Below are 21,015 nucleotides of genomic sequence, written 5' to 3'. Positions count from 1 at the left end.
TGGTAGTGGCAATCCTCAGGTATGCTTGATGTGGCGGGTAAATGGGGACATGCAAGTAAGCATCCTTGATGTCCACTGACACCAGAAATTAATTTTCTTCCAAGCTGGAAATCACTGCTCTCAAGGATTCCACCTTGAATTTGAATCTTTTCAAATAAAGATTCAGAGATTTTAGGTTTAAAATCGGTCTCACCGAGCCATCCGGCTTCAGTACCACAAACAGGCTTGAATAAAAGCCTTGGTTCCTTTGTTCGGCAGGAACCAAGGCAATTACTTTGTCTTGACATAATTTGTGTATTGCGTTCAGGACATTTGTGCTGTCTTGAGCAGAAACTGGCAAGGCTGATTTGAAAAATCGGCATGGGGGAAGGTCTTGAAATTTCAAATTGTAACCTTGGGATAGTATCTGTAAAATCCAAGGACCGAAGTAGTTGCTGACTTCTGCTCCTGGGAGCCTGAGGGTGTTGTAGGTTTTCTACCTTTTCCTCTCCCCTTTCCTGTGAAAAAAGGGGTAGTATTAGCCATTTAGTACTTGTTGGGCCGAAAGGACTGCATAGTATGAGAATTATATACTTTTTTAGCCGGTGCAGCTGCCGACAGCAGAAAGCTGACTTGCCAGATGTAGTAGTTGATATCATGGCATCTAGTTTCTCTCCAAAGAGGGCCTCACCATTGTAAGGGAGCACCTCAATATTTCTTTTGGATTCTGCGTCAGCATTCCAATGTCGGATCCAGAGCACCCTGCGGGCTGAAATCGCCATAGCAGAGGCCCATGAGCCCAGTAAGCCTACATCCTTCATAGCCTCATTAAGTAATCTGCAGAGTCTTTGATATGACCTAGAATTTGCAGCATGTCATCTTTATCGACCGTGTCAATATTAACAATCAAGTTATCTGCCCACTTTTCAACTGTGTTACCTACCCACGCAGAAGCAATTGTGGGCCTGAGTAATGTACCCGTAGCAACATAGATGGACTTTAAAGTCGTCTCTAATTTGCGGTCAGCAAGTTCTTTTAATGAAGCTGACCCCGGGGCAAGTAAAATGATTTTCTTTGATAACCTAGAAACTGAGGTGTCTATCATTGGGGGTGACTCCCACTTACGCCTTTCCTCTTCAGGGAAAGGGTACGCTACCCGCAACCTTTTAGGGATAGCAAATTTATTTTCCGTGTTAGCCCAGGATTCCTTAAAAAAGGTATTTAAGTCCTTAGACGGAGGAAAAGTCACCACCTGTTTTTTATTTAATTTAAAATAATATTTTTCTTCAGGTGGAGGTGTTGTGTCAGGAAATTCCAACACCTCTTTTATAGTGACTATCATACATTGAATGCTCTTAGCCAGTTTGGGATCTACCCCCCTCAAATCCCCAGTGTCGACGTTAGTGTCGGAATCTGTGTCAGTGTCCCTTTGCATAATTTTGGGCCAGGGACCTTTTCTGGGAACTGGGGGGGGGGGGGGGGGTCCCGAGTGGATGTTGTAGGTGAATCACCAAATAAAGCATCTTCCACAGACTGTCTCCAATGCTTTGTCTGTTCTTCAGACTCAGAGAATTTTCTTGCTAGTTTAGCCATATTACTCTGCAGCTTTCTCACCCACACAGGCTCAGAACACTCTTGTGCCTCCAAAATGGGTTCCTCTGGGGAACTACTTACTCTAGACATGGTACACGCGTGTACAGTCACACCACTCACACACACGGGAGCTAATGGGGACAGACCAACACTAATGTCTGTCAGAGGGACCCAGAGGGAATTGCCAGTCCACACCACGCGCCCTATATGTATTACATACAATGAATATACATATATACCAAAACAGCGCTTTATATCCAATGTGAAGCCCTCAGACTTCAATAAATGATGTGCTCCCCTCCCCTTCTATAACACCCTGGTACTTGTATCAGCGATGTTGTGAGGAGAAGCAGCCTGTAGGATCAGCGCTCCGCGTCTGTGAGGAGAAAATGGCACCAAATGAGTGTTACAAGCAATTCTGAGGTGAAGCCCCGCCCCCTGTAATGGCACGGTTCAGCCACAATAATATTTATACTGGCGGGGTTAGTGTACAACAGCGGCTCACATGTATGTACATTTTGCCAGTGAGAGTAAGGATTTATCATGTCCCTCAAAGCGCGCCTCCCCCCGCACGCCCTGCACTCTGTGCTGAGAGACATGTTGCTGCGCAGCGTCCCGCAATGCGCTGGTACCTTTATGCCGCCATGATGACCGGAGGGCCCCTCTCTGCAGGTCTCCAGTTAATACTCACCAGCCTTCTGACTTCTGGCTCTGTTAGGGGGTGGCGGCTGTACTGTGGGAGTGAGCAGCAGCCAGGCAAGGGCTGTGTTTAGTACCCTTCAGGAGCTAATGGTGTCCTGTCAGCGGAAGCAGAGCCATTAAACTAACTGAGAGGTTGGTTCCTACTCCCCCCTAAGTCCCACGAAGCAGGGAAGCTGTTGTCAGCAGCTTCCCTGTAAAATAAAAAACCTAACAAAGTATTTTTCAGTCAAACTCAGTAGAGCTTCACTGATGTGCAGCCAGTCTCTCTGGCACATTTTCTAAACTGGGGGAGGGGTATAGAGGGAGAAGCCAGTTCACACTGTTGAAAAGTCTTAAAGTGCCGAAGGCTCCTGCGGAACCGTCTATACCCCATGGTACTAAAATGGACCCCAGCATCCTCTAGGACGAAAGTAGGATAAGAGACCCTCTAAAAGCGATGGGCAGACTCAGTGGGGTCCACCTATCCTGCGCCCCAACACCACCGGCGGAAATGGAGGGACCGGGTCAGTTATGGTCTTCTTAAATGGGAACACAGGTTGAGTATCCCTGTACTTAGATTTTGCGGGATCTCAGCTGTTTTCGGGGATAGCATGCAAATTTGCTTTAATAAATATGACCCGTTATTATTGGTTACTGATAAATATGCCCAATCACAGAATATTTTCTTCTTTCCCTTTTCCCCTTAGTAAAGCTGGTAGCTACTTACTAATTTTAAAGCTACAGTACATACATTTATTTTTTACGTTCTACAGCAGAGGCTGGCAGGCATTTCTGCTGGTATAGTTGTCTTGTGTAATTGTGCAAAGAGCTAGCCAACACGACAACCCAACCCATTCTGATTTACCACTGGCTGGCTGACTCTGTGTCACAGTACTGTACACCATGTTTGTTATTGTTATTCGTTATTCTACTCACATGCACTCAGGCAGGACAGACCTAGCCTGCCTGTTCATCATCTCCTCCAAAAGAAGGGGAGGAGAGAGCCGGCCAGTCAGGAGGCGGACGTCCATGCTTGTAAACAGCGCACGTCAGCACTGCCACCCAGGCAGATGCTGCCAGTGACCAGGGCAAACAGGTCAGGTGTGGGGTGACCGATAGCAATGGCTGATTAGATCTGCAGCCGCTTCCAGCGCAGTGTAACAGACTCAGAGGACTGCTCCCACCCTAAAGATTTCGACATCCTAGGCAGCTGCCTAGTGGTGGCAGAACCCTGTGTACACACTGCAAAGCATGCTCTGTAGGAGGTTTTAGGGCTTTTCGAGCAGTAGCAGAATTTCTGCATTACATGTGGCTCTGAATCAGGCTGTATATTTTTCTCCTAATACTTTCCCATAACTTTCTCCTTCTCCACTTCAACTAGTGAAAGTAGCCAGTTTCCTGTTTCTATGATAACAACTGAATGGTGCTTTCTATGACAAAAAGAGTGACATAAGTAAATAAATATGAATCAGTTCTCTGTTTCTATGATGTCAATTGATTGTTGTTTCTATAAAGGAACCAATAAATGAATATAAATAGAATAGCTTGGAAAAGAAAAAAAAGAAACCGCTGCGGAGTGAATACTACTTATTAGACTTGAAAATGGTTTCTGGCGGTTTTTGACATCAAATCCGCCACTTTCATCCCAAAGTATATTATTAAGGGGGAGTGTAAATTACTATGTCTGCATAACAAACAATGGATAGTTGGAGAGGTTTGAAAGAGGCCAGCAAAAGAGTAAATAAAATAAAATATCATCACTTTCGCCCCTTACAAAATGTGTTCAAGAGCACAGGCGTTCGGTCATTAGACTGCATCAATGATATGCAATTGTTTGCGAGCCCCTTTATGTACTTGTAGCCTGTAAAGGGCTAGCACAAGTTTCAATCTAGCATATAAAAGGTCCTCTGTTCTTTCAGATGGTGTTCTAAAGACTGCTTCACCAAGTTATTTTACTACATCCTCAGAATAACAATTAGTTATTTTACTATAGAAGACATATTGTACTGAACACTTGGCCTGTATGGGTGATGATAATATATAACCGGAGCCAACCAAATTCAATGCATCCAGGCAGCTCATTTTTAAGATTTCTTTATCTCCAAGCAGGCCACACAATTCAGTCTCCAGATTGTAAACTTTTAAAAATTGATGTTCTATTATAAAATATAATTATATATATATATATATATATATATATATATATATATATATATATATATATATATATATATATATATATAACGAGATTTATGGTAAGAACTTACAGTTGTTAAATCTCTTTCTGCGAGGTACACTGGGCTCTACAAGGATTAACATCGGGGTGTAGAGTGGGATCTTGATCCGAGGCACCAACAGGCTCAAAGCTTTGACTGTTCCCAAGATGCACAGCGCCCCCGCCTCCGTGCACAGGAGCTCAGTTTCGTTAACCAGCCCAATGCAGTAGCAGGTACTAGAGACGACAATTGCTCAAAGCTAATTACACCACACACTCCCCACAGGAGAGGGTGTCAGCGGCTAATTCCACACCAACCCAAAGAAGCCAAGTGTGCAAGGTACACTGGAGCCCAGTGTACCTCGCAGAAAGAGATTTAACAATGGTAAGTTCTTACCATAAATCTCGTTTTCAGCTGTAGGGTACACTGGGCTCCACAAGGATTAACATCGGGGATGTCCTAAGGCAGTTCCTTATGGCGGGTTCTTGTGCCCGCTACAGTGCGTCCCCTCCCATAAGGAACTGCTTTAGGACATCCCCATTGTCCAGACTTGTGGAGCCCGCAGCAGAAAATGAGTTTTATGGTAAGAACTTACCCTTGTTAAAACTCTTTCTGCAAGGTACACTGGGCTCCACAAGGTGCCCACCCTGACGCACTTAACTTCTTTGGGTTGACATGGCATTAGTCGCTGACACTTCTCTTGTCGTGAGAGTGTGGTGTATGTGGCTACTAACCGTTGTCGTCTCTTTTCCTGCTACTGCATTGGGCTGGTTAACTAAACTGAGCTCCTGTGCTGGGAGGCGGGGTGATATAGGAGGCGGCGCTATGCATCTTGGGAAGAAGGTCAAAGCTTTGAGCCTGTTGGTGCCTCGGATCAAGATCCCACTCTACACACCCATTGTCCAGACTTGTGGAGCCCAGTGTACCTCGCAGAAAGAGATTTAACAATGGTAAGTTCTTACCATAAATCTCGTTTTCAGCTGTAGGGTACACTGGGCTCCACAAGGATTAACATCGGGGATGTCCTAAGGCAGTTCCTTATGGGAGGGGACGCACTGTAGTGGGCACAAGAACCCGGCGAGGCGGAAGTATCGAAAGGCATAGAACCTTATGAACGTGTTCCCTGAGGACCACGTAGCCACCTTGCACAATTGTTCAAGGGTCGCACCACGGTGGGCCGCCCAAGAAGGTCCAACCGACCAAGTAGAATGGGCTTTGATGGTAGCAGGAGCTGGACGACCAGCCTGTGCATAAGCATGTGCAATCACCATTCTAATCCATCTGACCAGTGTCTGCTTGGAAGCAGGCCAGTCACGTTTGTGAAAACCAAACAGTACAAAAAGAGAATCAGATTTCCGAACGGAGGATGTTCTCTTCACACAGATACGGAGAGCCCGTACCACATCCAAAGACCACTTTTTGGAAGACAATTCAGGATAATTATAGGCCAGAACCACAATCTCCTGGTTAAGGTGGAAAGAAAACACCACCTTGGGTAAATAACCTGGCCGCGTTCTAAGAACTGCCCGGTCACGGTGAAAAATCAAATGGGGAGACTTACAAGATAAGGCACCCAAGTCCGAGACCCTTCTAGCTGAAGCAATAGCCAGCAAAAATAGCACCTTAAGGGAAAGCCACTTAAGGTCAGCAGATGCAAGAGGTTCAAACGGAGACTCTTACAAGGCCTACAAAACCACCGACAGATCCCAAGGGGCCACAGGTGGCACATAAGGAGGCTGAATCCGCAACACGTCCTGAGTGAAAGTATGAACATCAGGTAGGGCAGCAATCTCTCTCTGAAACCAAACCGACAAGGCAGAAATGTGAACCCTGAGGGAGGCCAGACGAAGGCCTAAGTCCAGGCCCTGTTGTAGGAAAGCCAACAGTTTGGCTGTACTAAACTTGAAAACGCCATGATTGTGAGACGCACACCAAGTAAAATAAGCATTCCAGACCCTATGGCAAATCCGAGCAGAAGCAGGCTTACGGGCCTTCAACATAGTTTGAACGACCGCTTCAGAAAAACCCTTGGCCCTTGTCAACGCACTGAACACCGCCCGCAGTTCCAGAATAATTATCGGGAGTAGGGACTCCTCCTCGGTCCACTGACCCTGAAGGGAGTGTTGTTCCAACACCGCACCCCAACCTCTCAGACTGGCATCCGTTGTCAGCAGGACCAAGTTGGATATCCAGAAGGGACGGCCCCTGCTCAATTGATGGTCCTGAAGCCACCAGCTCAGTGACAGGCGGACCTCCGGAGACAAGGAGATCATGTGAGATCTGAGACGGTGAGGCAGGTTGTCCCACTTGGTCAGAATTAACTTCTGCAGAGGGCAAGAATGGAATTGAGCATACTCCACCATGTCGAAAACAGACACCATGAGACGTAGCACTTGCATTGCCGAATGAATAGACACTTGTGGACGAGATAGGAAGTATCGAATCCTGTCCTGAAGTTTCAGGACCTTCTCCTGAGACAAGAACAACCGCTGGTTGTGAGTGTCCAATAAAGCTCCCAGGTGTACCATGCTCCGAGCAGGAACCAGTGATGATTTCTTCCAGTTGACAAGCCACCCGTGTGCTGTCATGACCTGGACAGTCATATCTAGATGGCAAAGGAGAATTTCTGGGGAATTTGCCAGGATCAACAAATCGTCTAGGTACGGTAGGATCCTGACCCCTTGACGGCGGAGTGTAGCCGTCATGACCGCCATCACTTTGGTGAAAACTCGGGGAGCCGTTGTCAAACCAAAGGGTAACGCCCGAAATTAGTAATGAAGGTTGCCCACTGCAAACATGAGGTACTGCTGATGAGACACTGCAATAGGAATATGCAGGTAGGCATCCTGTATGTCCAGGGAGACCATATAGTCCCCACGCTCCAAGGCCAGAACAATAGAGCACAGAGTTTCCATACGAAACTTGGAGACCCGCACATACTTGTTTAAGGACTTCAGATTGAGAATGGGCCGCGAGGACCCGTTCGGTTTCGGGACTAGAAACAGCGGTGAATAGTACCCCTTGCCTCTCTGAGCCAGAGGCACCTGTACTACCACTCCTGTGGTCAGGAGGGAATGTACCACCGAATGCAGAGTATTTGCTTTTGCCGGGTCCAGAGGAACATCTTCAGGCAAAATCAATGAGGGGGACGATTCTTGAAGGGTACGGCGTAAACTCGAGTGATGACTTCCCTTACCCAGGTATCCAAAGTGGTCTTCAACCATTCCTGGGAAAAACCTAGAAGTCGGCCCCCCACCCGGGATCCCCCAGAGGGAGGCTCGCCCCGTCATGTGGCAAGCTGGTCAGTTTTGGAAGCAGGCTGATGGGCAGCTCGGGCTCGCTTCGGTGTGGGCTTTGCAGGTCTGGAAGCACGAGCTTGCTTCGGGTACGCCTAACCTTTTGCTTTACCTGGAGGACGAAAGGGCAGAGGGAAAGTACTTTTAGCCTTCTGTGCGGAAGGAGCCGTACTAGGTAGGCAAGCTGTTTTAGCAGTAGCCGGATCAGCCATAATCTTATTGAGGTCTTCTCCAAAGAGAATGTCTCCCTTGAAAGGAAGCACCTCCAGGGTTTTCTTGGAATCCATATCCACCGACCAGGATCTCAACCAAAGGATACGTCTGGCCAAGACAGACGTAGTAGCAGCCTTGGCCGCCAGCACCCCGGCAGGAGAGACATTGTCGAGCATGCTCAGATGCGTTGGGAGGCAGCTCTGCCTCAAGCTCCTGAGCCCATGCCTCAACAGCTTCAGCAGCCCATGTTGCTGCAATGGTTGGCCTATGCACCGCCCCCGTTAGGGTGTAAATCACTTTCAAACAACCCTCCACACGTCTATCCATCGGTTCCTTCAGAAAGGTGACGGTAGTTACTGGCAGAGCAGAGGAAACTACCATGCGCGCCACATGAGAATCTACAGGCGGAGGAGGTTCACAATTTTTACATAGCTCCACAGAGAGAGGATAGCGAGCCAACAGTCTCTTATGCGGTGTGAATTTCGTTCCCGGGTTTTCCCAGGATTCCTGATGAATGTCAGCCAGGTGTTGAGAATGAGGTAAAACTTGTTTAACCACTTTCTTACGTTTAAATCTGTCTGGATTTTTAGAGACAGCCACAGGCTCAGGTTCATCAGAGACCTGAAGAATGAGCCTGATAGCCTCAATCAAATCAGGGACATCCACCACTGACTTCCCTTCCCCATCAGAAGCATCTGAGTCAGTGTCTGTGGAGTCAGTGTCTGTGGGGTCAGTATATGCACCATCCTCCTCAGAGGATGTGTCCGGAATAGCATTGGATTGTGATGAAGTAGCTGCCCGTTTAGAAGACGTGAACTCTCTGCTGCCATATTTTCCTCTAAAATGTTTGCAGCATCACCACCACGCAATGTGGGAGAAGCCCCAGCTGTGTTGCCTCGTGTAGCCAACATAATATAAGCACAATATCAGGCAACCTGGTACAATCTTTAGCAGCAATATACCTAGCAAGAACTCCCAGTGTAGTGTGATTTTTCTGTCAGCACAAACCGGGAGTCCAGGAGATATTATATATATATATATATATATATATCACAAGGAAAAATGCACAGCAAGTATATCCTGTGAAATACCTATATTGATTAGAAACCTGCCACACTTAGCCCCTTCAGGTTGCAGAATATAGGAGCAGCACGCTGAGTGAAATACCCGATATGGCAGCCACGTGCACCCACACATATATAGTCACAAGCGTACCATGCAGAAATTATACACCATAAAACTGCACTGGACAAGCAATGCAAAGTAATACTCAGTATGGCTATATATGTAAACAGTAGATATAACAAAACACAGTAGATACTGGATGTATATCACAGGGTGTTTGTACCACACAGCCCTGAATGTATGTACTCTTTCTTAACTAACACTGTCCCATGACAGGTAGAATACTTAAGTGTCCTGTAAAATGCACAGCACTGGCGAGCAGGCAGCTTTACAGAGGAGGATTTGCCCCAGCAGTCCCAGGAACAGGGCAGCTCCGTTGTGATGGCGGCTGACAGGAAGTGAGGGAGAGATATACAACTCCAGGGCGGGAACATTTACCCAAATGGTGACCTGGGGCTGGGGGAGGGGCTACAGGTCAGGCCATGTGCCCCCGCTTGCTTCCCCACCAGGCGCTGCGGGCTTGTTAAAAACTGGATTTTTATGAGAGAAAAACCCCCACCTGTGTCCCGGTGACTATAGGAGCAGCTGCCCTTTACAGTGTCCACGCCAGCGCGCGCGGCCCGCCTCCCACGGCCGTGCCGGATAGCGGTTAAAAGCGGGCCAAAGAGACCCCTTACCTCCCCTTTTACCGGCGGACACACGATCCCGGAGGTCAGCGGCGAGTGTGTGTGACTAACAGAAGGACACCGGAGCCTCCACTGTAGTTACCCGGCACCAGGGTGCGGCAGTATACAGCGCCGCTGGGGGAGTGATGGAGCTGCAGCAAAGGATGTCTTAGCTGACATACATAAAAGCTGCAGCCCTTTAAGTCTTCAAAATTTCTTCTTTTCTTCTGAAAAAGCTTTAATGTGGGCTGCAATGCAGCCCTCCTGTTGATTGCCTGCTTACTGCATGGCACCAACTTACAAACTGAGCTCCTGTGCACGGAGGCGGGTTATAGAGGAGGCGGTGCTGTGCATCTTGGGAACAGTCAAAGCTTCGAGCCTGTTGGTGCCTCGGATCAAGATCCTACTCTACACCCCAATGTTAATCCTTGTGGAGCCCAGTGTACCCCGCAGCAGAAATTATCGTGTGACAAGAAAGAACTAAATTGAAAGCGCTGTCCTCAATAAAGGATAGATAAAATTGTATTTATTTTGTATTGATAACTGTTAATATAAACACTTAAAAAGCTAAAACATAATATGTATATCTACAAAGCCTATTTTTTCAGTGATCCTTATCACAGGTACCTTGTGATTGCACTGGTAATGAATACTAGATTGCTGATTAGAACAATATAGCATGCAATAGGTGCTCTAATTAGCTCCACAGGGGTAAGTTTTTACCCCTGTATATGGACTTGAGCTTCTATAAAGCAGACATCACTTCTCCTAACGCCGGTGCCAACTTGTGCCGCCCTGCCATTACGGGACAAGTGCATAACATCCGATGCAGTTCTGATTCACTGGCCGGAGGATCTCTGCGCTCCAAGCTGTTTGCACGCTTGCATCCAACCCACACCAACGGGAGGAATACAGCGCTGATGTCAGTGATAGAGCCGTTGAGCGCTATGTGCGGCAGAGACGGAGCCCGGCGGGAGATGTGGTAGCTGCACAAACCGGTGAAATAAGCTATCTCTACAGTTCACCTGCAGTGGACATTCAAGTTACTGTGCAATCAGTTTATTTCATAAGAATCTCATCCATAATTATTTTATGCTTAGACGGGGACGCCTGTCAGAAGCTAATCAGCTGGAAAGCTTCCATAGGAGACTTGATTCTTTGTTACATATTCAGCCTGATTCTAAGGGGCCCTACTCACTGGCCGACCCGCCGCCGAGCTGCCCGACGGCGGATACGGCTGACGAGCGACCCGGCGGCGGGGGGGGGGGCAGTGACGGGGGGAGTGAAGTTTCTTCACTCCCCCCGTCACGCGGCTGCATTGAAGTGCAGGCAAATATGGACGAGATCGTCCATATTGGCCTGCATGCACAGCCGACGGGAGACCAGCGATGAACGAGCGCGGGGACGCGCATCGTTCATCGCTGGAGTCTCCACACTGAAAGATATGAACGAGTTCTCGTTCATTTATGAACGAGATCGTTCATATCTTTCAAAAAATCGGCCAGTGTGTAGGGCCTATAAGGCAGAGACACTTTGGACACATTGTATCACTACGCTGTCCCATCGGGAGGTGAAAAAGCATTTATCAACTGTATGCATTTCCTCTAGATATGTTTGGGCTGTGAAAATAAATGTTCCATATAAGTGTACTTAAGTATTTAGGAGGCTGAATAATATAATTTGCTACTAAGAATTGTTCACTGTGGAGCTAATTAGAGCACCTATTGCGTGCTATATTGTTCTAATCAGCAATCTAGTATTCATTACCAGTGCAATCACAAGGTACCTGTGAAAAGGATCACTGAAGAAATAGGCTTTGTAAATATACATGTTTTAGCTTTTTAAGTGTTTATATTAACAGTTATCAATACAAAATAAATACAATTTTATCTATCCTTTATTGTGGACAGCGCTTTCAATTTAGTTCTTTCTTGTCACAATAAATATATTGGGAAGCCACAACCCAATAACTTGAGAGCGGCAGTCCTTAATAAGGAGAGGAGTATTAATGAACTGATAAAGCATTTTAGCAATTTGAGTTGGGACAGCTGACACATTGAAGCTTAGCGCTTTTTTGGCTTGGAGTTTGGAAATTATAGTGTGTCTATGTAATTCTTGTCTGGTTAATGTCCAGGGGCTTACCTCTACCTCTGACGTATGTGTACTTTTTATCTGTTCACTGTAAACGAGTGACAAAGCAGAATAAGCACGCACCAGCCAATCATGTTGCTAGAGGAGTAACTTATAACATCACTCCACATTTCCCACAGTTTAAAGTGCCAAAAACGTCTGTGATAAAATAGTAGGATTTTAATACCTACCGGTAAATCCTTTTCTCCTGGTCCGTAGAGGATGCTGGGGACTCCAAAAGGACCATGGGGTATAGACGGGATCCGCAGGAGACATGGGCACACTATAAGACTTTGAATGGGTGTGAACTGGCTCCTCCCTCTATGCCCCTCCTCCAGACCTCAGTTATAGGAACTGTGCCCAGGGAGACGGACATTTTGAGGAAAAGGATTTTTGTTAAACTAAGGGTGAGATACATACCAGCTCACACAACACACAACGTACAACTGGATTACCAGGAATACCAGATAACAGTATGAATGAAAGACAGCAACAAGCCGAATATAACCGATACACAACCTTTGTGTAACCGAAAACAACAACTACCAATACAACTGCAAGTAACAGCCCGCACTGGGATGGGCGCCCAGCATCCTCTACGGACTAGGAGAAAAGGATTTACCGGTAGGTATTAAAATCCTATTTTCTCTTACGTCCTAGAGGATGCTGTGGACTCCAAAAAGACCATGGGGTCTATACCAAAGCTCCAGACCGGGCGGGAGAGTGCAGACGACTCTGCAGCACCGATTGAGCAAACATGAGGTCCTCATCAGCCAGGGTATCAAACTTGTAGAACTTAGCAAGAGTGTTTGAACCCGACCATGTAGCTGCTCGGCAAAGTTGAAGTGCCGAGACCCTTCGGGCAGCCGCCCAAAATGAGCCCACCTTCCTGGTAGAATGGGCCTTCACTGACTTCGGCAACGGGAATCCAGCCGTAGAATGAGCGTGCTGAATCGTATTACAAATCCAGCGTGCAATAGTCTGTTTGGAAGCAGGATTTCCAATCTTGTTGGAAGCATACAGGACAAACAGAGCCTCCGTTTTCCTAACAAGAGCCGTTCTGGCGACATAAATTTTCAAAGCTCTTACGACATCGAGAGATTTGGGCACCATCACGGCATCCGTAGCCACAGGCACCACAATAGGTTGATTTATGTGAAACGAAGAAACCACCTTCGGCAGAAAGTGTTGACGAGTCCTCAATTCCGCTCTATCCACATGGAAAATCAAATATGGGCTCCTGTGAGACAAAGCCGCCAATTCCGACACCCGTCTGGCGGACTCCAAGGCCAAAAGCATGATCACTTTCCAAGTGAGAAATTTCAACTCAACCTTTCGCAAAGGTTCAAACCAGTGAGACATAAGAAATTGTAACACCACGTCAAGATCCCACGGTGCCACGGGTGGCACAAACGGAGGATGGATATGCAGCACTCCCTTCACGAAAGTCTGAACTTCTGGAAGGGCGGCCAATTCTTTTAGAAAAAGAAAATAGATAAAGCCGAAATCTGCACTTTGATGGAACCCAATTTCAGGCCTGCGTCCACGCCTGCCTGGAAAAAATGGAGGAAACGACCCAGCTGAAACTCCTCCGCAGGAGCTTTCTTGGCTTCACACCACGACACACATTTTCTCCAAATACGGTGATAATGCTTCGCCGTGACCTCCTTTCTAACCTTAAGGAGAGTGGGGATGACTTCCCCAGGAATACCCTCCACGCCATCAAACGTAGCCGCGGTAAGTCTTGAAATACGCACGGCCCCTGCAGTAACAGGTCCTCTCCGAGAGGAAGCGGCCAAGGATCTCCTATGAGCAATTCCTGAAGATCTGGATACCAGGCCCTCTGTGGCCAATCTGGAACGACGAGTACTGCCGGAACCCTTGTTCGCCTTATGATCCTCAATACTTTTGGAATGAGAGGAAGTGGAGGGAACACATATACCGACTGAAACACCCACAGAGTTACCAGGGCGTCCACTGCATTGGCTTGGGGGTCCCTTGACCTGGTACAATACCTCGGAAGCTTCTTGTTGAGGCGAGACGCCATCATGTCTATTTGAGGAATTCCCCAGTTCTGCAAATACCTCTTGATGAAGAGCCCACTCTGCTGGATGGAGATAGTGTCTGCTGAGGAAGTCTGCTTCCCAGTTGTCCACGCCCGGAAGGAAGAATGCTGACAGAGCGCTGATGTGCTTTTCCGCCCAGCGAAGAACTCTTGTGGCCTCCGCCATCGCCGCTCTTTGTTCCGCCCTGGCGGTTTACGTACGCCACCGCTGTTACGTTGTCCGACTGAATCAGGACAGGTAGACCTCGAAGAAGGTGTTCCGCTTGCAGAAGGCCGTTGTAAATGGCTCTCAACTCCAGAACGTTTATGTGGAGACAAGTTCCCTGGAAACTTCTTCCTTGTGTGACTGCTCCCCAGCCTCGGAGACTTGCATCCGTGGTCAGCAGGACCCAATCCTGGATCCCGAACCTGCATCCCTCTAGAAGGTGAGAACTTTGCAGCCACCACAGGAGAGATATTCTGGTCCTGGAAGATAGACTTATTTTCCGGTACATGTGCAGGTGAGACCCGGACCATTTGTCCAGCAGGTTCCACTGAAACACCCGGGCATGAAACCTGCCAAACGGAATGGCTTCATAAGCCGCAACCATCTTCCCTAGCATTCGAGTGCATTGATGAATCGAGACTCTTGCCGGTTTCAGAATCTCCTTGACCATGCATTGGATTTCCAGAGCTTTTTCCACTGGAAGAAACACTCTCTGCAGTTCCGTGTCCAGGCAGCCGAGTTGTCGGAATCAACTGAGATTTTGGCAAATTGAGGATCCAACCATGATGTTGCAGAACCGTCAGGGAGAGTTCCACATTTCTTAGCAACTGCTCCTTTGATCTCGCCTTTATCAGGAGATCGTCCAAGTACGGGATAATTGTGACCCTCTGCTTGCGTAGGAGTACCATCATTTCCGCCATCACTTTGGTGAAGACCCTCTGGGCCGTGGAAAGCCCAAACGGCAACATCTGAAATTGGTAATGATAATCCTGCACCGCAAATCTCAGGATAGCTTGATGTGGAGGATATATCGGGACGTGTAAGTAGGCATCTTTTATGTCGACTGACGCCACAAAATCCCCCCCTTCTAGACTGGAGATCACTGCTCAAAGAGATTCCATCTTGAACTTGAAAGTTTTCAAATACAGATTGAGGGATTTTAGGTTCAGGATCGGTCTGACCGAGCCGTCCGGCTTTGACACGACAAAGAGGCTTGAATAAAACCCTTCTCCCCATTGGGATGGGGGTACCGGGACAATTAACACTCTGTTGACACAGCTTTTGTATCGCAGCACTCACTACTTCCCTTTCTGGGATAGAAACTGGCAAGGCTGATTTGAAAAATCGGTGGGGGGACACCTCCTGAAACTCCAGTTTGTACCCTTGGGACAATATGTCTAACACCCAAGGATCTAGGCCCGAGTGAAACCAGACCTGACTGAAGAGTCGGAGACGCGCCCCCACCGGCACGGACTCCAGTAGGGGAGCCCCAGCGTCATGCGGTGGACTTGGCAGAGGCCGGGGAGGACTTTTGGTCCTGGGAGCCTGACAAATCAGGCGACCGTTTTCCCCTTCCTCTACCTTTTGAGGCAAGAAAGGACGAGCCTTTCCCTTTTTTGTATCTATTAGGCCGAAAGGACTGCATCTGATAATGGGGTGCCTTTTTCTGTTGTGCTGGAACATAAGGAAGAAAAGACGACTTGCCCGCTGTAGCGGTAGACACCAGGTCAGCGAGGCCGTCACCAAACAAGACACTACCCTTATATGGGATAGCTTCCATAGCTTTCTTGGAGTCGGCATCAGCATTCCATTGATGAATCCACAGCGCTCTCCTGGCCGAGACTGCCATGGCATTGGCCCTTGATCCTAAGAGGCCAATATCCCTCGCCGCATCCTTTAGGCAAGCTGCAACGTCCCTGATATAACCTAGAGTCAAAAGAATGTTATACCTATCCAGGGTATCCATGTCAGATGCCAAATTATCAGCCCACTTAGCAATAGCACTACTCACCCATGCCGACGCCACGGCAGGTCTGAGGAGTGCACCCGTAGTGACATAAATGGCCTTTAATGTCGTTTCCTGCTTACGATCCGCAGGATCCTTGAGGGCAGCAGTGTCGGGAGACGGAAGCGCTACCTTCTTGGACAGCCGTGACAGAGCTTTGTCCACATTGGGAGATGACTCACACTTTTCCCTGTTGTCAGAGGGGAAAGGATATGCCATAAAAATTCTCTTGGGAATCTGCCACCTTTTATCAGGCGATTCCCAAGCCTTTTCACAAAGAGCATTCAGTTCATGAGAGGGGGGAAACGTCACCTCAGGCTTCTTTCCCTTATACAAACAAACCCTTGTATCAGGAACAGCAGGTAATTCAGAAATATGTAAAACATCTTTAATAGCCACAATCATGTACTGAATACTCTTAACCAATTTTGGATGTAAACTGGCCTCACTATAGTCGACACTGGAGTCAGAGTCCGTGTCGGTATCCGTATCAGCTATTTGGGTAAATGAACGCTTTTGTGACCCTGAGGGGACCTGTACCTGGGACAAGGCGTCAACCATGGATTTTCTCCACGTTTGTGTCTGAGAATCAGATTTATCCAGCCTTTTAGACAATAACGCCACATATGCATTCAATGTACTCAACATATTCACCCAATCAGCAGTCACTCCCAAATCCTTCTCTGCGCCCCCAGTAACTTCCTCCGGGGAGGAGCACTCAGCCTCAGACATGTTGACACACCGTACCGACACGCACACACTCACACTGGCTATAGAGGACAGACCCACAGGGAAGCCTGTTAGACAAACACAGAGGGAGTTTACCAGCTCACACCCCAGCGCCCATATAATACTGAGAAAGAATATATGATGTCTGCGCTGTTATAATAGCACCAAATTACTGTCCCCCCCGTTTTGCTCCCTGTACTTGATTAGGAGGGTGGAGGTCAGGGCCAGCGTCTCTGCAAGTCTGTGAAGAGAGAAAATGGTGCTGGAGAGCACCTATAATATAACTTTTTTAGCCAGTCTGACCCTCAGTAACATGCTGCCCAGGGCGCCCCCCCCTGCGCGTGCCATTGGAAGTATGTGTGGAAGCATGGCGCGCAGCGCGACCGCTGCGCTGTACCTCGTTACTGAAGTCATCTGCCGTCACTGAAATCTTCTGTTCTTCTATATATTCACACGGCTTCTTTCTTCTGGCTGCTGTGAGGGGGTTGACGGCGCGGCTCTGGGAACAAGCAGCTAGGCGGACCAAGTGATCGAACCCTCTGGAGCTAATGGTGTCCAGTAGCCTAAGAAGCAGAGCCTTTAACTCAAAAGAAGTAGGTCTGACTTCTCTCCCCTCACTCCCACGAAGCAGGGAGCCTGTAGCCAGCAGGTCTCCCTGAAAATAAAAAACCTAACTAAGTCTTTTCAGAGAAACTCAGGAGAGCTCCCCTAGTGAGCGTCCAGTCTCTCTGGGCACAGAATCTAACTGAGGTCTGGAGGAGGGACATAGAGGGAGGAGCCAGTTCACACCCATTCAAAGTCTTAGTGTGCCCATGTCTCCTGTGGATCCCGTCTATACCCCATGGTCCTTTTGGAGTCCCCAGCATCCTCTAGGACGTAAGAGAAAAAGGTAATTTTTCAGATTCCTTGCCGGGTGGTTTTAGCTTATATTGCCTTTTCTAAATATACTCTAACACACACACACTCACCTTCATCATTTCCCTTGCTTTCACCATTGGAAGCTCTTGGTCAATGCTCTCTATCTCCTCAAGTGCAGTGCAGACCCAGCGTTGCAGCTGAAGAAGGTAAAACTCTCTGACTTGCTCTTCATCTGCAGTGCCACTTCTCACCGACTCGTGTATGCTGGACAGTCTGTTCTCCAACTCCTTCCTCTGCTTATACCTTTGATTACGTAATACAGGTTACAACAAATTAGTAAAGTGCCAGTAATAAGAGTCTGCAAAGAATACATTTTTACAACGTATGGTGTTAATGACCACCAGGCAAACTCTCTTACCTCTCAATCTTAGCCTGCCTCTTCAGTGCCATGGCAGTCAGATTGGGTGGTGCTGTGGAACATGTTTGGTGTACGGATTCCTGTTCTCCTTGTGGGGCTCCCTCCTGTTCTGTGGGAAGGTTGAAACTGGAGACTTTGTATTCATGGCATCTCTTTAAGAAGTCCAGGAAATAGGATCGGGCAACCTCAAGGTGCTGTAATCTGTGACTCAGACCCACTTGCTTCAGTGTCAATGCGCCAAGTAGAGCTGGGAGCAGAAGATACCGAATATCTGATGAGGAAATCTCATCCAGATCCTCATTAGAACTGCAAAAAGATTTTTTTTTAAATGGAGTGTTTAATCAGGTTATGCAGCTAAAGTAAGCGGGTTGGATTAAACAAACTGCAGATCAGAAGGAAAAACTCCATATACTACGCCAAAATATTGATTAGGTAGAAACCGCTCCTGAAGAGACCGTAAATCCCATTCACACCGTAACATTAGAACACATGTATATGAAGTGCCTTGCTAAAGTATTAACCCCCCTTTGCATTTTTCATGTTTTGTTGCCTCACAACCTAGAATTAAAATGAACTATTTGAAGGTTTGCATCATTTCATTCACAGAACATGGCTACAACTTTGAAGATTTTTTTTTATTTATTGTTAAGTAAACAACAAATATGACTAAACAACAGAAAACTTCAGCATGCACCTCCTAAAGTCAGTACTTTGTAGAGCCACCTTTTTTGGCAATTACAGCTGCAAGTCGCTTGGGATAAGTCTCTATGAGCTTGCCACTGGGATTTTTGCCCATTCCTCAAGGCAAAACTGCTCCAGCTCCTTCATGTTGAATGGTATCTGCTTGTTAACAGTAATCTTCAAGTCTGACCACAGATTCTCAATTGGATTGAGATCTGGGCTTTGACTAGGACATTCCAACACATTTAAATGTTTACCCTTCAACCACTCAAGTGTTGCTTAAGCAGTATGCTTCAGGTCATTGTCCTGCTGGAAGGTGAACCTCCGTTCCAGCCTCAAATCACAGGCAGACTGAAACAGGTTTTGCTCAAGAATATCCCTGTATTTAGCACCATCCATCTTTTCCTCGACTCGAAACAAACATCCCCACAGCATGATGCTGCCACCACCATGTTTCACTGTGGGGATGGTGTTCTTGGGGTGATGGGATGTGTTGGGTTTGCGCCAGACATAGCGTTTTCCTTGCTGGCCGAAATAGACGTTATGGTAAGAACTTATCGTTGATAACGTGATTTCTCTTATGTCCACAGGTATCCACAGGATAACACTGGGATATGGTTGAGCGACAGCGGAAATGGCACCAACATGGTCATGAGCTTTCCTGCCTCCCAGGATGCATCGGGGCCTTCACCATATAGTCCCGCCCACTGACTCAGTCAAATCCGTTCTTTCCACAGCGATTTAGGCAAGAGCATCAGGTAGAGACCTGTTTAGGCGATAAGAACACACATGCACACCCTTCCATACAAGAAGGAAGAGGTTTAGTGATTTTCAAGATCCTCAAATCAGGTGCGTCAGGGTGGGATCCCTGTGGACATAAGACAAATCACGTTATCAACGGTAAGTTCTTACCATAATGTCTATTTCTCTGGCTGGGTCCACAGGATTATCCACAGGATAACATTGGGATTCCCAAAGCCAATTCTAGTGGTGGGGACGCTCCTGATTACACAGGAGGACCTTTCGCCCGAAGTCTGCATCATGAGAAGCAAAAGTATCCAAGGCATAATGTCTAATGAATGTGTTTATGGAAGACCATGTGGCTGCCTTACATATCTGTACTGCTGAAGCACCCAGGAAGGACCTACCTTACGTGTAGAGTGTGCAGAGACATTAGCCGGAGTAGGGAGATCTGCATGAGAATAAGCTTCTGATATTACCATTCGGAGCCATCTCGCCAGCGTCTGTTTACTAGCAGGACATCCTCTTCTATGAAATCCGTAGAGGATGAAGAGAGAATCTGTTTTCCTGATGGCACTAGTACGATCTATGTAGATTCTTAAAGCTCGGACTATGTCCAGCGACGCTTCTCCCGCAGATAGTCCCGATACCTGAAAAGCTGGGACTACAATCTCTTCATTCAGGTGAAACTTTGACACCACCTTTGAAAGATAACCAGATCTCATTCTGAGAACTGCTCTGTCTGGAAAAAAAAAACTTAGGAAAGGTGACTTAAATGATAACGCTCCCAAATCTGACACTCTTCTGGCTGACACCATTGCCAGTAGAAAAAGTACTTTAGCCGTTAACCATTTAAGATCTGCTCTCTTAAGTGGTTCAAATAGAGGACCCTGGAAGAATTTAAGAACTAAAATTCAAATCCCAAGGAGCTGCAGGAGTAACAAATGGAGTTTGAATATGTACAACTCCCTGAAAGAAAGTACGCACATCCTGTAATTCAGCAATCTTTCCCTGAAACCATACAGTTAATGCTGATACTTGAACTCTCAAGGAAGCCACCTTTAAACCCCTTATCCAATCCTGCTTGAAGAAAATCCAAAATCCTGGATACTTTAAAAGATCTTGGATTCAAACTTTTTTTACTACACCAATGAATATAGGCAAGCCTATATTCGATGATAAATATGAGCTGAAGAAGGTTTTCTTGCTCTAAGCATAGTTTGAATTACTTGTTTTGAAAATCCTCTAGCTTCTAGGATAGAGGTTTCAACAGCCACACCATCAAAGACAGACGATCCAGATGGCTGTGACAAGGACCTTGCATTAGCAGATCTGGACGTTGAGGGAGCAGTATTGGTGCTTCCATAGACATCCTTAGTAGATCTGTGTACCAATGCCTTCTGGGCCAAGCTGGAGCTATTAGAATTAGGACTCCCTTTGCTTGCTTTGTTACCCAGAGTAGTGAGGAAAATAGAGATATTGGAGGGAACAGATATGCCAGATGAAATTTCCATTTTACTGACAATGCCTCTACAAGGATCGTTCCGGGATCCTTTGTTCTTGATCCGTACATTGGAACTTTGTTGTTTAGACGAGATGTCATGAGATCTATATCTGGCAGACCCCATCTGTTC

General features: G+C 47.1%; 1 protein-coding gene across 1 annotated transcript in view; it reads right to left on the bottom strand.

Moving 5' to 3' along the window:
* Positions 1-21,015, bottom strand: part of IGBP1 (immunoglobulin binding protein 1) — a 48,589-nt gene that overhangs the window by 10,776 nt on the left and 16,798 nt on the right. The window contains exons 2-3 of the mRNA XM_063937099.1: positions 17,960-18,265; positions 17,652-17,844 (exon numbers count right to left, since the gene is read on the bottom strand). Of these exons, the coding sequence (XP_063793169.1) occupies positions 17,652-17,844; positions 17,960-18,265 (499 nt within the window). The remainder of the gene's footprint in view (positions 1-17,651; positions 17,845-17,959; positions 18,266-21,015) is intronic.

This window comes from Pseudophryne corroboree, chromosome 8 (genome assembly GCF_028390025.1).
Source record: "Pseudophryne corroboree isolate aPseCor3 chromosome 8, aPseCor3.hap2, whole genome shotgun sequence".
NCBI classification, from domain to species: domain Eukaryota; kingdom Metazoa; phylum Chordata; class Amphibia; order Anura; family Myobatrachidae; genus Pseudophryne; species Pseudophryne corroboree.
The sequence above is the reverse complement of the archived record's forward strand: the minus strand, read 5'-3'. Positions and strand labels throughout refer to the sequence as shown.